The sequence below is a fragment of the Egretta garzetta genome, unplaced genomic scaffold (assembly GCF_000687185.1).
Source record: "Egretta garzetta isolate BGI_Z169 unplaced genomic scaffold, ASM68718v1 scaffold329, whole genome shotgun sequence".
NCBI lineage: Eukaryota > Metazoa > Chordata > Aves > Pelecaniformes > Ardeidae > Egretta > Egretta garzetta.
The window spans coordinates 5,513,909-5,531,699 of NW_009269999.1; the positions used below are offsets into that span (position 1 = coordinate 5,513,909).

Sequence of the window (17,791 nt, forward strand, 5' to 3'; positions counted from 1 at the left end):
ACAAGTTACAAGAAACAGCTCCTCAGATATTAGAGAAATACAGAAGTGACTCTCTGGACTTGAGAACCTGGGTCCACATGCCAAAACAAGATTTTACCTACCAGCTCCTGGAATCAAAAACTCTGACAGAAAGAATAAGGGCCTTGAAGATCCATGCTGGTGGGCAACAGACAATGCTGAAGTTCAAGGTTTCTAAATTATCTCCATTAAATGGGGTATGTTTGGAAAGTCACTTTACATGATATGTTTATCAAGGGAAAAAACAAATCTTCTCACTATTTACTTTTGCTCTTTCCTTTCAGGAGGATGTTTTCTGGGGTTTGGTAAAGAACAAACAGATGAGTGCTGCAGAGGGAAACAGACTGAGAGCCTTTATGTGTACATCTAATTTTCACTTGCAGCTTTGTATACACAGCTGTGACCAGAACAGACTTTTACTGAATGAAGGACATGTAGTTCTGCACCCACTGCCATAGCACAATGATGATCATCATTACTTGCTTTGCTGTTAAGGTTTGAAATAACAAATCAGTGAATTATTTGGGAATTTAATGAGCTTTTCTTCTGATTTCCTTTTCTTCTTGAACTGCTGTCTGTATCACTCCAAAGTCTTTCTGTGAATACAGTGCAGATTTGTAAGCTTTTCAGTGCTAGACAGATTAGATTCTAATTTCAATGTCTGAGTAAAAACGTTAACTATTCTAGATGTCAAAAGGAAGCAATAAAAATACTTTCTGTTATACCTATTAGGAAACAAAAAGAAAACTATACAACTACTAGAAGTCTCTGGTATAGCAGGAATACGTGGAGATGCAGGACTGGAGTTTGTGGCTGCAATAATATTCCTTCAGATGCTAAATAGGAACAGGGACAGTAAAGTTTTGACTAGATAAAACCTATGCTCTGTAAAACAAGTATAATGTATTTTTCATCCTCCAGTGTTTTAATTTTTGTAAGTATGAATACTGCTGTTCGGCAACATAAACAAGATTAGTATTTAGTGATAATGATTTAACAGCAAATGGCCATATCTGACTCAAAAATGTCTAAAAGCTATAAGGAAAAAAACCCTCATTGAATGAAGGGGTAAAATTAAAGCAGGTGAAATAGTATCTAGAATTATTAAGCAGAAAGATAAAAAATATTTATGATTTTCTACAAAAAGTGACAACGTTCAGCTGAGTCGCAGGTTTGTCACAGATCAAACAGCACTAGCTGCACATAGGACGTCTGGGATTCAGTCACAATTCCTCCCCTGCTTGGGAATACAGTGGTCTAATTATTCATGTCTGAGGCACTTTATAACAGGTTAAAAGTTGATACGTAACATTATAAATAGAGATCTGTAATCCTTTTATGAACTTGGCTATCATGGCCTGCAAGCATTAATGGGAATAGAAAACATGGCATGAATGAACAATCTAGAGACTTGAATAGTTATAAAAAAGACCAAAGAAAGATGATACTGTCCTCGAAAACTGGGGAGAGCAGTTACAAGACACTAGTATATATGCATGTTTCGGGTAGAAAAGATACCACGACTTTCCTATGCAGAGATTGAAAACAAACAAACAAAAAAAATCCCTAAAAACCAAAGCACCAGCACTCTTGTTTCCCCAAAACGGGTTAAGATGCCGTGGTTAAAGAAGACGGTTACTTGTCTGGGAAAACCCAGTGATCGGTGATACAAAGGCAAACTAACATAGGGAAGTGAAATATGGAAGTGGCTGGGGGAACTCCACACGATCCTCAAATGGAAGATGACAGCATACCTTACAAACGAGCCTACATATAATGTTTTCTTTAAACACTTTTCTCTAGGGAGACTTGGAGAACCTAGCACTGGTATCTCAGAAAGAATGGAAGTGCAGGAACTAAGTTTCAGTCAGACCAACAAGAAGGTTCTAATTTGAGCAAAGGGACTGCAAAATCAGGAACCCAGCATGCAATGAGAAAAATCATAATTGATCCATCCTGCATCAGGTCTGAGACTGAAGAAGAATACCTGCTATTACACAAGGGGAGTTCAGCAGTTTGGCCAGTCTGGTAACTGTTGACACCACTTACTTCCCACTGGGCACCTGGTGATGCTGGCATGTGGCACATACCAGAGGTCTTCCCATTTCTTATGATGACGAACTGCAGTGCTGAATGTGCAATATTGCCTTTCTTGCTCTGAACTTCAGCTAGAGCTGAACTAGAACATATAAGGCAAAGCAACTTCTCTCCTCTTATTTATGTAAGACAGGCATGATCTTGCCCTCTTACAATTACGTCCCCCAGACTTTTCACTTTCAAAGCAAAAGGCTTTGGGTCAAGAGAGACTATTCTGACACAGAATGCCAAGGGAATTAGAGTACATAAGGTATCTCTGAGACCCAGAGATACACTATTGCCCATTCAGTACAGAACATCCATGGGACAGAGCCATGCATTTAGTCAGATACTCAACACTAGCTAGATCCTTCAGCTATGGGTTCAGTCTCAAAATAATACTGAATATTTTCCTCATTAATTTGGCTGGGTAGATTATTGCTGAAAGCCTAATTGTGCATTATTGCTAACTGAACAGATGAGAAACAAATGAACAGAATCCTCAATGAAGAGATCTGAGAGCACTGCAAAGCAGGCAGTCACTGGTGTTCTAAACAAAACCTCTCTTTATTAAACTGGTGAATATTTAAATTTTTAAAATGTAAGGACATATGTGTTTCTATTCCTAGGGTTTTCCTTGTCTGTTCCAAGACAGATCATCCTGTGAAATTGGAGCTCAACATCAGCTGTACAGAAGGAAGGTCTTTAAGTGATAGTACATGATACCACATTTAATAGCATTCCCGTGCCAGTCTGCATAATGAGTAGGGGATGAAAAGCAATCGTTTTTCTTCATGTACAGCTCAGTGAGGACAGTTCCAAGACTGCCACACAAAGCTTCTTTAATAATGCAATCCAGTGCCTTTGATTTGAGGAACATGCAAAAGAATAAACAACCTATTAATCTAAATTTTCTCGTTTGCCTGAAAGTACAAAGCATCAATGAACAAACCTCTTGGCTACATTAAGTGTACTGAAATGCAAAACTGCTTCTTTTCTCACCCCACAGTTACTCAGGAAAAAGGAGGGGGGGAGAAGAGGGAAGGGAGAGAACAGGCAAGGGAAGCAGAAATGGTTTTAATATAAATTGCTCAGTCAAAACGTAGGGCACAATGAATTCTGAAGAAGGCTTTCAAGTATTGCCACACGAAGGCACTTCAATACAAGTGGATATGCTCAGAAGATGAGTGCAAGAGATAGCATTACCTAGTAAAGAGCAAGAATCCTCAGGCTAACCAGCTCTCAATTGAGCTGGTACTGTCAAGACGAAGGAAACCACAGGTAGTAGCTTGATTAATGTTTTCAGTGGTTTTGTTTGTTTTGGGAAGCTTCAACACAAAATACAGGTGAACACCTTGATTAATGTTAGTCTCCTGACTGTCTGCAGTGGTGTGCTTTGCTCTGTTATTCTAATGTACCTGCAGTCAGCAGAGGTGCTGTCATTACCCATCCACAAATTTTAACATCTGAAACAGAATTATTCTAGAAGCACTGTCAGTCTGACTCAGACAGTCTGCTGTGCCGGGGCACTAAGCATGTGGTTGGAGGATATGTTTAGGCATTTGGCTGAACAGTTTTGGCAAACATTCTTGGTTCCCCTACAGCCTTTTTCACAGCTTGAGAAGGGCAGAGAGATATTAAAGTTGCTCATCAAAGCAACTTTACTACATCGATGGTTTGGGTAAAACATGCATAGTTTCAGTCAAATCTTCTCTGTATGCGTAGCAAATTATAACGTACATCAGAAAGTTAGGAAAAAGAAAAAAGCTACTTCACTGAATGTAACATAGGCAGACTTTTAGAAAAAGTGGAAAACATACTCTGACAACTTTGGGATGAGCAGAAGAACCATAAATGGAGACAAGGGTAGGACCTATGCCACAGAGTAATTAATATCTGTGGGTTAAACATTCATCATACTTTTTGTATTGAAAGTTCAGGAAGAGGCTTGAAGTATCTGCAACCAGGGTACTTTCAGTAAAATGTTATTTGAGCCAATATAAGTCATCTTTCTGCTTTGGCTCCTGCTCTTCAGCATGCAGTTAAAGCCAGACAAGACAAATTCAGCAAGCTGTTGATAGCTTATGCTACAGTTGTAAACAAGAGATCTGAAGTTATACATGAATTGTTTTCTGAAGAAGAGAAGTTTTGTGGTGCTCAGAGGAAGTTTGGCCTGCTAGGCTCTTCATATCACCACCAAGCAAAGCTGTAATACAAACATAGATTTTTATACTGGGTCATCTACTGAAAAGGGCAGTCCTACTCTCCTCCATTATGCCAGCACAGCTGCCTGTACAGCCCCATTGTGAATGGGACAAGAAACTGATGATATAGAAAAGTAACAACTTTTTTCCAGGTTATTTTTTGTTTGGATCAGCTCTGTGCTGTCTTCACTACACAGCTAACTGCACCCCCACAAAGGAAGGGAAGAAAATTAGGAGCAGAGAGGAGGCCAAGGACTACTCCTTCCCTCATCAGTGCCAACCTAGAAGTGCTTATCTAGACACAGGCTCAGTTATCTTCCTTGGGAAGAAGCAGCTTCCTTGCAAGCCACCAACAGAACAGCTGGCCACAAGACTCCTAGTCAAACACTCTTCTTCTTTCTCCAATGTCTGAAAGCAATGCACCACCTTCCTCAGAATGCAATCCACAAAATGTCCCTACCTCCACAGCAAATAGGACAGAGTGACAGGCAATAGTTTACAAATTATAGTACCTGTGATTAGAAAATGCAAATGAAATCCACAATATTCTTGGTTTTAAAAAAACCAAAACAACCCAAACACAAAAAAAAAAACCCCACACCCCCTAAAAAGTCAACACTAGTGAAAAGTGAAAAAGCAGGAAATTAATCTCTTGGAGAGTAAGTTTAACTATCTCCTGCATCATGCAATTCTAAATCATTAAGGAAATAGCTTATGGTTATTAAAGCTAGAGAATTAAAGGGATAAATCATTCTGAATTTATCTACTGAAGAATCTCTTACAAGAGTAAAATCTTGAACTAAAGTTAGTGAACAAGCGCCAGGTGCCTCCAATTATATCCTCCAGTAGCCACCATCTGAAGAAACTTAGGGTCATCTTAATTAAGGACAAATGAATCTTTAACCAGTCACTTTAGTAGTCAGCAATGGTGTACGAGCCTCTGTTTTGTAGCATTCAGAGACTGCATTTTAACTGGTTTTATTAAACAAGATAGGAACATCCCTTGCTCTGGGCAAAAAAGTCATTAGATGCAGCTAGTTCCACCCTCTCTTGTGCGTTTGTATTTGACTTGGAAAGGTGCGTCTCCTTCAAAAGTGCCATGTCTGCCTTAAGGTTTTCCAACCAGCTAAATTTTCTTTCCTAGTAATGGGAGTACCTAGCCTTTTGAAGTTTTGTTTTTTCTCTTTTTTTTTTTTTTTAAGAGTTACTCATGATTATCAGGTGGTTGAAAGTGTAGTAATTAATTTTCAAATTACCAGACTAGACTTCTCTGCAGAGAGCAGGTTATTTATAGATGAAGAGTTCAAAATTCTGAAAATCCACCCACGCTTGGACTGACATGCCAACATAAGGCATATTTTTGCCTTTGCTGTCAGTTTCTATTGCTATTTAGAAGATTTACTATTCAACTTCATGAACAGCAAACAGCATTACAACAAAACACTCTAACTTGAGTAAACTGAAGGACCTGCTTTTGGATCTTCACAGTTTAAAAATCTATTTTTCCACTCAATAGAATAAAACAAGGATGAGCAGGGATCAATCCATTTATAGATAATAACCCTTTACAGCATTGCCTAAGCACTGAAATTTTCAATTTATGTTACAATTTCCTGTTTCAAACTGAAATTTTCCCTGTTTACGTCTTCAGACGTTTTGGAAGTCGTGCAAAGAATAGAACAAGGCTTTGTCTAAGCTTTTACCTAATTTCATGCACAGCTTATAAAATGAACAAAGAAGTAGTATTAATCAATTATTTCAGTAGTGTAAGATCTTGTTTATCTCAAAAAAAAACCCCAAACAAGAAAAAGCCATTTAAAAAACTGACAGTAATACAGCATTATATTTATATGGCTAAGCACTGTAAATGTTAGAAAATCCTAAAATTAGAAACATGCCGAAAACTTTATCTACCTCAAGTCTGTATAAGTTACATCACCATTTCCTCCGTGATGTAAATACTATCTTAAGCATTATACTGTTACAGCCTTTTTCCTAGTTTCTTCATACCATCTATCATTCTGGCATACTTCATAAAAATTTCATTGTCACAGTGGTGCCAAACATCTTTATTGACAGATTTTTATATTATGCTTTATTTGGATGGAATGTCACATATTTTCCTTTCCTACCCAAGATGAAATTCAGATAATAAGAGAGATTAAGTTCTCTGCCAAACACTGACAATTTTTAAACTACCTTTCCAATATATTTCAACTGGAAGATTCAAGTGAAACTCATCTAGTATTAGCATAGACATCTTTCATAGACTCCTAAGCAGTATAAAAATAAATAATACGATATAAAAAATGAGTCTGCTGACAGCAATGAATAACAGGGAGAAGCCAGGAGTTTGCAGAAAACTGGAAAGAGAAACAAAATGAAACAGGTAAAGAAAATCAGGGGACAAACGGACAAAGATAATGATATGCATGTCAGGAGAAAACTGTAGTAATGACAGTCCTCTTGACATTTTGCTCCATGGGGGAAAAAATGAAGTAGTGCTCAGGAAAAGCGTGTGATGTATTTCATGTAATACGTATATCATCCTTCTTTTCTGCATAATCCAAAACATTTTCCATTTCAGTGATAATTTGGGAAGATGTCAGTAGTGGAGTGGTACTTAACATATTAAAAAATTAAAAGCAGATGTTCCTAATTTCTGTCAGAATTTTGAAGAGGGTTGGCTGACAAGCTTTCAGCGCTGCTGAGAACTGATTTTGAAAGTCTGAAACACCTGGGAAATTTTATAGGACTAGAAAAAAGCTTAAGACTCATTAGCACTTAAAAATTATAAGGTCAGGGGCTTACTCTGACTGAAGTGGCTACCCAACAAGAGCATGCACTATACCAATGAATGCAAGGATGGGGTCAAAATAAGGCCTAAAGTGCTGCCATCAGCTGTGGCAACCTAGGCATCTGTACCATGGCAATCTTCATAGTACTCCCAAACAAAATGTTCAGCCGGGAAACACTGGACTTCATTGTTTAATTACTAAGAGCTGTCAACCATGAAAAAAAATTTTTCGTGAATTAAGTAATATTTTCAAATGGGAACATAAGTCTAGATGTAAAAAAGCATCAAATAACAGGCTTTGAGAGATACTACACTTTACACTGAACAGTGCTGTCATTAAAAAATTTGAATTATTCGAAACAACTACCAAACATATTAACAGGATAACTGTTATGTCTCAAAATGTGGATGAGGAATCACTACGCAGAAAGTGTATTTCTCCTGGCATCGCCAAGAACACCCCCTTAGTTCTTCATCCTGAAGCAATTTTCCAATTAATGGCCTAGAAAAGAACACGAATTAATGATAACATTTGAGAGCCATATAGAAACTGAGAAAACGCTAAAAAAATCAAAAAGAATTAGTAGTAACATAGAAAAACCTCATTGACATAGTTGGCTCATGCCTAGCTTAGAGTATCCTCATATATGAAACACTAGAAAAAAAGAATGCAGAGGGTTCCACCTGTGTAAACAGTTTCTATGAAGACAAGTAGAGAGGAAGGCGACCACAAATGCTCAGAATAATGTAATCAGGGGAATAATATGGTCCTCAGATGAGTAAAGACAGCAATGTGAAGTAGAGAGGTTGAGTTCGCAGCGTTTGACCAATATGAAACACCCACAACTCAGGAATGATGGTGAGAATTGAACAGGAGTCAGAGGCGCTGCAAGAACGATCACGTGCTTACAAAACATGCCTCACAGAGAGAGGCTCAATGTGATAATTTACTTGGCTTATTGAAAAGAAGGATAAGAAATTCACTTCAACATATGATTCAAATATTTAAATGAACATAATTTTCATAAACTTTTTTAAAAGAATATTTTTTTAAGGTGAAGATAATCACGTTTTTAAAGACTGACACAAGTTGAGACTGTAGTAGCATGTTCAGGATTCTGATTTTGCTAGCTCCTAATGATCCTTTTCAGTTCAAAATCAAGTCTTAGTAAATTCTGACCTCCAGCAAAACAAAAGTTATCAAATAAACATACTTCCTCCTCTGTCAGGACAGATTCTTTCTCACCTGGACCTTCTATCATCACAAGCAGTCTTCACAAGCAACTCTTTTTCTCAGCAGCAGCAGCATGGAGTGTGCACATGGGCCACCCTATCGCATGTGTGTGGAGCTACTGCACCTCAGTCAGGCTTCCTGCCGTGTGCTAAAGCATATGCGAGCCCACCAGGAAGATGTCCGAGAGCAGGCTGCTTCCAGCAGCCCTCCTTCCCAAGAAAACTCTGTCCTTCATGGGGACCGGGCTGCAGGCCAGCCTAATTGCTCTGGCAGCACCAACAGCTGACTGCTTCCTCCTGCTATTTTTCCCAGGGGCCCTTCGGCCCCTTCAGGCTCACATGACTTAATCAAACCTGAATGCCCTTCTGGAAGATATGCAAATTATTTTTCAGTCAGACAAAAGTGTTTTGGCTCAATACTGGTGTTACTAAGTGAAGTTTAATGATGTGCTATACAGGTCAGACTACATGGCCTAATGGTACTTTCTGGCTATAAACTCAACAAGTGTATTAGTCTCTAAAGGAGGTTTGAAAACAAAGTATTAGTATATTCATTATATTACCTAATTAGACTGGGCCAAGTATCAATACAAAGCAATATGACCTGTATTTTAGGGCCAGGTTTGTCAACACTGGGATTTTTACACTTATTAACTGCTAGGCAGTTTGAGTTCGGCCATGGTTGCAGAGTACCACACTCTGCATCCCACCTCTCGTGTGACCTCGCACTGGCGCATTTCAGTGTGCTATGCCAACAGAAAACTAACTCAAGCAGCTGAAGTACTGAATAGTTTCCTGTCAGTTTAGCATGCTGAGACAGATCAGCATGAGATCGGAGAAGTGCTGGAGCTGCCATAAGAAGGATGCGAGAAGGCAGTATCTCACTAGCCAGCAATTAGATCAGGTTATGCTGACATGGTACTGCAGCTTTAATTAAGGTATTAGTAAAGTCTCAGATGCATTCAATTCAGGGAAGACAACAGCTTCAGTTTCCTATTTATCTTAGGCGTATGACCAGAAAAGGTCTCTTTTTTTCCTGACTAGCTCTTACCACAACAAACTGTATCACTAGGATAACCTCTTAAATACTGAGCTGAAGCTTTTTCCACTGCAAAGTAGGAAAAACCAACTACAAATGTTTCACAGCCACATGAAGCATGGTAGTCTGGTTTTAAAGCCTTTTAAAAACTGATTGTGAAGAAAGACAAATTATGTTGCTTTCAAGGTAATGAAAGCACAATCTCTAAAAGAACTGGTTTCAACTTGCAGTATTCCTCCTTGCCGTGGGCAACCCATTCACATTGCATGATGGAACATACAGTCTTGTATATTCCCTTTATTTATATTAAAGATACAATGTGGGATCATAAAACGCATTACAGGTGACAGCGCTTAACTGAATATTGGACAACTCTACAGGACACACGCATGTACTTTCTTGGTTCTCTTTCACCTATTAAGATCAACTAAAAAAAATAAGGACACGAGAGGTAATGCTAAGATAAACATAGTATCAGTTGTTCTAGTTACAATAAGGCTTCTGGGATAAAGTGGCAAGCATTTCACTGCATGCAGGGATCAGTTTTTTCTAAACAATAACTGTATCTCTACCTTATCCAGCCAACTGCATGTCCTTGTATACATTACTAGAATTAATACCACACAGAACTCAACATAATTTGTTGTTTATTTACAACCACTCTTCTCACGTGCTAATGAGTGACACCAGCTCTTCAGAGGGAGAATTTGCTTTTCTTGCCAATGCACTCTTGGCAGACTGTGCCCTTGAAACAGAAGATTTCAGGGAGGGACTGAAGCCAACAAGAGAGAATGCAAGGGAGGATGGTATGATATGAGAAGAACGCCTGCGATTTTACAGGGGGAAGACCCAGCTGCCAGTTACTCAGATGTCTGAACTCACACACATATACTAAGCTGTTCCATCATACACACTTAGATACTCAACTGCCAGAAAATACCAGGGAACAGGTGCTCCTCTGTGCTCTAACCTGCTTAGGTACTTATAATTGAAGATGGGTGCTTTAAGAAATAATGCAATATCCATGCTTTCTCCCACCCCCTAAAACAAGGAAAACATCTCTACTACACCACCTTCATCTCCACGCTCAACAAAGCCTACACACATAACGTTGTTACCAGGCAGCTTCTTCAAACTCACCTGACTCAGATAAAATATTCTGGGATTGGGACTTTGCTTTTCAACAAGCAAAAACTTAAAATCCTTCATAATTTTGAAACTCCTTCAAAAACATTTAAGCCATTTGCCTCCCTTTTGTTGTCTTCCAAGTTCCTATCAATCCATAATAGCACTTTTTGCCCTTTCCAAATCACTTGACACTACTTGGAAGCAAGGGGATTGCATGCTGTAGCTTTATCAGAATACACCTATTCAGTGCAACCAAAGCTTGCAATAAAGTGCATACACCATTGAGTAAAAAGGCAATTGGACTATCATGGTGTTTTAGTGATCCCTAGACTTCTTTTGGCACTCAAACAGGGAAGTCACACGCTAAAACTGTAAAAGAAGAGAACCAAAGGATTTCTTGTAGAAGTAACATCGAGACCACGCTAAAACTGCAGAACACAGTATCCTTTGAGGATGTCACCTGTATGCTAGCATGACTGAGAAAAGAAATAATGCAGTTACACATGCAGAAATGGGAGAACAAACCCTGCAACAAATTTTAAAGATATTAACTCTAGTGGAATCTGAGGTAGTTCAGTTAAAGCCCAAACTGAATTCTGTGAAGTCACGATTGATTTCCCATTCATCCATTTGAGTCTGATCCACCGTCAAGATTTCACAGAAGCATGTGTATGCACTGTTCCTCTTCTGGTGGTTTTAGGAGGGGGGGGAAAAAAACCCCACAACAAAAAAAGTGGCTTGTTTATAATGATAGCCCACCCAAAATTCAGCTCAACTCGTGAAGCACCACACAAAGGTTTTTCCCCTCCCCGAATTTATTAATTTTCACTTCATCATTATAAATTAGTCAATAACATTTACTGCCACTTATGCCCAAACTTCGCCACTTTCTGCTACGCTCATCATTATAATGAACAAGATAATTATATTTTAGACATCCATCAAAAGCTACTAGGTGATCTAGTCTGGTAGGCAGAGGGGAGCTGTAAACTAGAATTAGTTTTAGTTTATAACTAGGAGAGGTAGAGTATGTTGGTTAAAATAATTGAATAAAATTATTTAAAAGTTATTCATTAGAATCACATTTGTATTTTTCACCTGCTTTTATATTAAGGTACACAGGCATCAGGACTAGAGACAGGTATAAAATTTCATACAAATAAAGAGGTTTTGTTTAAAAAATTTTAGCCAAGAGTTACAAGTGATCATGTTTATAGTTCTAACAAGAATGAGCTGAAACACACATAGTAGTCAGTAGAACAAAAGCGTGCGTATTTCATCAGGTAGGTTTCAATTCATACACTGAACATGGAATACCAGTATCTATTTCTTTGGTAGCAAACTTGACAATTTCTCACCTCCACCTTGTCTGTCACAGTTCACTGCTCTTTCAGTTTGCCAAACCAAGTGTTTGAGTAGCTGTGTTATAAATTTGATTATGAAAGTGATCAAAGTTAAAAATAAGCTTTAAAGAGAATTCAGTATAGTAGAAGTGAAATGATAGAAGAACACTGAGTGAGTATATCTGGACAATTCCTCACTTAGCAAAAGGAAAAGAAATACCTGTGCAGAAAAACCAGCAGCCCAATGCCACTCCAGTTGCATTCAAGTCCCCAGAAGTTCTGTGTTGCATTTCCAACTACAGCAGATGGGAGCCAGTCTCAGAGGCTAAATCTAAGGTATTTTCTGTAGATGTTTTCACTTAAAATTATTTCTCAGTGTCGTTGCTTTTGCTGATTTGGTTTTGTTATCCTCGAAATCATCACAGAAGACAACTAGAACACTGATTTTTTTTAGGGCTCAAGGATAATAATATCTGTTGTATCTGCATTTACCTTGAAACCATTTCAAGTTCAAAGTTATCCAAACAAGGTTCCTGAATAATAGAAAAGTCACTCCTGGATACCTCAGTAACTTAAAAACCTCAGTATTTTGAAGAAAAATCTCTTGATATTTTCTTTAAATCATCTCTTCTACAGAGATACAAGCTATTTCATCCTGGATTTATTTATTTTTTGCTTGTATTTCCTCAAAAAAGCTACTATAGTTTGAAAACAAGATTTTAGAATAACTTCTGGCTATAGCTTGAACAATGATGTTCCACACATACTAGGTTGTAAGGAATTTGTTTGGTGACACAGTTAACAACTCCCTGATGATTCAGGCTCCTCTACTGTCAATTACTACTACACTCTAATTGGTTTCTAATTGATCATTGTTGTGTAACTTTAGGAGTTATGTAAATTCATTTTGCTGTGTTGCCTGCAAATGGCCTTACAAGTCAAATAAATAATTTTGTAAGAGGAGTTAACTTAGTAGCAAGCAAATATACTGGTGTTTTGAGGCTGCTTAAAATACTAGATTAACTTAACACTAACCTAAGCCTCTTCTCAAAATACCTTAGAGCCATTCCTTACAAGTGATTGAATACTGAGGTCTGTGCCCTGCAGAGAAGTCGTAAGTGAGTAAAAAGTAAAATTCTTCTCTACCTATATCCACATTATGTTAAAAAGAAAGCACGAAAAGGAAATTAAGAAGATTGATTTGCTTGTACAATGTCACTTTCAAAATCTGATTTTTTATGTTTTTAATATGTTCGATTTGTACCAATCAGAAATAATAGAATCATACAAATATCCACAACAAATTAAATATCACATATATTTGACCAACACCTGATTTTTTAGTAAACATTTAGCAAATGCTCAAATACAAAGAGAATAAAAAAAAGTGTCAAGGCAAGGCAACAAATTTTAACTAGCTGGCTAAAATCAATGGTCCACCTCACCCTCTGCTGAAACTATGGGAGGTCTGAAAGGCTTCAAGATGATTGTGTACACTGCATGTGACAATCTTCTGCAACCAAACCACAACAGAGCTGCCACTGTCATATTTCCTCTCTGCGGGTTTGGTTAGTTTTCACATGAATAGGTATAGCTCTTGAAATCCAGTTCTAACTATCATAAAAATCTTTCCTTCCTTCCTCCAGAACTGATTTTAATATCATCCAAAGAACTATTAAAAGGTAGAAAAATTCCCATAGGAAAAAACTTCTGAGTCTGAATTGGGGACAGGAAGAAGAGAAGGAAGACCGATATTAAAGGAGGTTTTTATATTAAAGTTTTTACATTTCAAATGCTTACACTGTTTTACTCACTCTTTTTTGTGTATTTAAAGAAGAGTTAAATTATTTTAATGGAAATAAGCTGCAAGGAAGTTGACATGCATCTGCCTAAAATTAACTGCTTACCACTAAAAAAAGGAAGAGTTCGTAAAGGCCTTGATTCCATCAAATTTGATCTATACAGATATCTAAGTAGTCTCAGTTTTACCTATCCACTAAAACTTGCATGTCCAAAGACTACTTAATTAATCCAACAGGTGGAACTGCAGGTTATAAATAGAAAAATTAAGGTACATTGAGATTAAGTGATTTGCCCAAGACACAGATTAACAGGATTAGGATCTAGGAGTTGCCAGTTCGAATTTCTTTGCTTGTCCCACATTTGCTCCAGCAGACTAAGTACAAGGAGAGCAGAGAAGGGAGGAAAATACTTACATCTTTCACTTGGCATCAATAAAAAAAAATGCCAAAACCCTATTCATTATCAGCTATTCACCTACAGATTCGCCTGACACACACCTAAAGCATGCCTATTATCAGAAATAATATTTCGAGTACACAAGAACTAATCTATTTTAAATCAGCATAAGACCTTATAAAACAGAACTCCAGACTCTGTGTGTGCATGCGAGGGTGTGTAGAGGGATGTTGCAGATACATTCTCTTCTAACAGAGAAAGCCAAAAGAAATCATGAACAAAGCTTTCAGTAGCTGTATTACTTAAAAAAACTGCTTCCCTTGGTAACCATGTTAATTGCTGCATCTGCTAAAGCTGGCAGAGTTTACTTTCTGAGAAACAGATAAATAATATTTCACTAGATTTTTTTCCCTTTAATATTAGTTCTGCAAGATGTCTTAGCTAGGATTCAAAGGAAATACTTCAAGAGATTACAAATCTGGCTTCAGTGACTACTGATTTGTTTCTTAACTCCTCTAGTCTATTAAGATTTAATATAGCATTCACTTTGCTTTGGGGATACTTTAGATACAAAAGTTGTGGAAGATATATAAGTGAAGAAAAGTATTATGGAATCAAAAACTTTCCTAAAAGGTTTATTCATGAGTATTACAGAATAGTGAGTACCAAACTAAAATGAAGTAACACAGCATCATTAGAAAGACACATTTTTCTAAGGGTTTAACGTATTAATCTGGAAAACAGCACATGTTTGAAATGCAGAGTGGAAGGGTAATTTTTATGCTGCCTAACTTCAGGCACCAAACTTAGGTCCTCAATGAAAAGGCTGCTCTACCTAAACTCCTAATATAATCAATAAAGATTATCAGGTAGTGATTCATGGCCAGAGTCTCATCTGAACTGTTCAAAACTGCCCTGTGGATCAGGCATTCTCTCTCAAGGAAGCCTGTGAAAACTAGATTTCTAGTTCGGGCATCAAACTTGTATATTAATAGGACAAGCCATAATGGACACAAGCTGCAACAAGGGACAAGCTCCAGCAGGTATTCTTTAGCTTTGGCTTTAGCTACACCAGTGCACATACTCAACTTCCCCATGCAGCAGCCTCTTTAGAGCAAATGCCAAAATCTGACTTTGCTGGGTTTGAGATCCAAAGCTCAGCTTTTAAGCCTGTATTTCCAGATCAATAGCAAGGTGTAACATAGCCAAGATCAGGTTCTAGGCTTCTGTGTTTCACTGCTTAAATAAAAGAACTCAGAAGATGGCCCTTCACAGAACAGATGTGTTCAGGAAGTCTCTTGCTAGACATTATGTGCAACTCACCTAGCAGGCTAGACCTAAGGGGAAAGAACAGTAGGCTATTTTATAAGGTGGTCCCTTGAAGAACAACATGCTTGAACAAGACTCTACTAGTTAGTACTTTGAAACTATGGAAAAAACAACAGAAGACTGCAACCTCTATATAACAGGGAAATATTCTGAATTCACAATGAGGGAAGACGAATAAAGAAGATACTCCAGCATATTAAGTAGTTCTATTTTGAGCTCCTTCAAAAGGGAAAAGCCAGTTTTACTTTAGAAGCTATGAACTTCTATACATGGAGATTGGCTTTCTAAGTGATACAGTTACCAGCTAAATACCAGAATGCTTATGAGCCAAGGTAATTTCAGAGAGGGTATACATTACTAATGCACACACATAAAATTATCTTCCCCTCCCCAAGAGGGAAGGATTGTGAAAGTGATACTGAGCCTGTGGGTCTACAATAGAGATGATGAACTTGATGACATATGATAACTAATCTGACTTCTATCATGCTCTAAAGACTTTGTCTAGAAAAGCAAGTAGCAAAGGGGGCTATAACGTCAAACTCAAAATCAACTAAAAATACATCCTACATCATCCCGTGTAGGTCACGCACAGTGATCTACTATTCTGAGTAAGGCAATAATTACTCTCAAAACTTTTAAAAAGAAAAAAACTGACAGATTCTTACAAACAATTTATCTAAATGATATTGCTTCATACTAACGTACGTGTGGTTTCCTACTTGCCTCATGGTAAAAGAAGCCTATATCTGTAAGAAAAAAAATAATCTAAGCATATAAAATTGAATTCATAATATCAAAAGGCCAGACATCTTGATTTTACCTCTGACTATGCAAACTTCATCTAGTCACTTAATTTCCCTGTCTCACTTTCTGATACTGTAAACTAAAAATATTATTGTCAAAATTTTTGGGAAGCTTAATTCCTTAACATCTGTAAAATACCTGGAGATCCTCAGACAGCAGGTACAGGAAAAGTGTCATCATTAATCATAATTCCAAAATTAAGACATCACATTTGAGGTTCTGTACATCACCAAAGAAAGCCATAAAACACTTCTCAGCGCCTTAAGAACAATTACACTCACTCAGTCATTTCAAGGGTTTGATAAAAGAAGTTTCCAACCAGAGCAGATAGAAAAATTAAAATTCTTTCAGGAAGAAGCTGCAATACTAACTGTTTGGTAACCTAATCATGTTGACTAGTATCTGCTTTGCATTGTAACTTTGCACAGCAGAGCAATACCTCCGCCACTGCTGGCAGAAATATCTATTAGCAGCATGGAGTGGGGATCAGAAAGAGGAAATAAAGCTTTGTTTCTGTCATAGTGATGCAGAGACAGCTTCACACCAAAAGCACTGATAGCTTGACTTCCTTTCAGGTAATGTAGAAGTTATTCTGTGAATTATGTAAGGGAAATCTGACTGGAAGGTAGATGAGAACTTCGAATATGCAATAACTTAACTCCAGCAGAAAGAGTAGGGAGAAAAGTAATAACAGATAACCAGATACCAAGGATAGAAGGAAACAAATACTGGAGAAACAGACAATCATAACAAACATATAAGCTCAGGAGGAGGATAGTATAATAATGAAAAATAAAAAAAATGGGCAGGTAAAGAGCTGACTAAAAGAGGAGGTGTGGTGGTTTGACCTTGGCTGGATGCCAGGTGCCCACCAAAGCTGCTCTATCACTCCCCTCTTTAACAGGACAGAGGAGAGAAAAGTAGATCAAAAGGCTCGTGAGTCGAGATAAGGACAGGGAGAGATCATTTGCCAGTTACCATCATGGGCAAAACAGACTCAATTTGATGAAATTAGTTTAATTTATTACCAATCAAAATCAGAGAAGGAAAGGATAAAAACTGCTAAATCTTAAAACACCTCCCCCCCACCCCTCCCTTCTTCCTGGGCTCAACTTCACTCCCAGTTTTCTCTACCTACTCCCCCACAGCAGCTCAGGGGGAGGGGAATGGGGGTTAGGGTCAGTTCATCATGCTGCTTGTCTCTGCTGCTTCTTCTTCCTAGGGAGAGGACTCTTCCCCTGCCCATGCGTGGGGTCCCTCTCACAAGAAACAGTCCTCCATGAACTCCAACGTGAGTCCTTCCCACAGGCTACGGTTCTTCATGAACTGCTCCAGCATGGGTCCATTCCTCCCACGGGGTGCAGTCCCTCAGGAATAGACTTCTCCTGCGGGGTCACAGGTCCTGCCAGCAAACCTGCTTCGGTGTGGGCTCCTCCCCCACGGGTCCACAAAGTCTTGCCAGGAACCTGATCCAGTGCAGGCTTCCCACAGGATCACAGCCTCCTTCCTTCGGGCTTCCAACTGCTCCGGCGTGGGGTCCTCCATGGGCTACAGGTGGAGATGTGCTCCACCATGGGCCTCCATGGGCTGCAGGGGGACAGCCTGTCTCATCACGGTC

General features: G+C 38.3%; 1 protein-coding gene across 1 annotated transcript in view; it reads right to left on the reverse strand.

The window, feature by feature from the left end:
* Window positions 1-17,791, reverse strand: part of CUNH11orf49 (chromosome unknown C11orf49 homolog) — a 75,310-nt gene that overhangs the window by 28,330 nt on the left and 29,189 nt on the right. Inside the window, 3 exon segments of the mRNA XM_035902960.1 lie at window positions 5,203-5,208; window positions 10,513-10,555; window positions 10,557-10,753. Of these exon segments, the coding sequence (XP_035758853.1) occupies window positions 5,203-5,208; window positions 10,513-10,555; window positions 10,557-10,753 (246 nt within the window).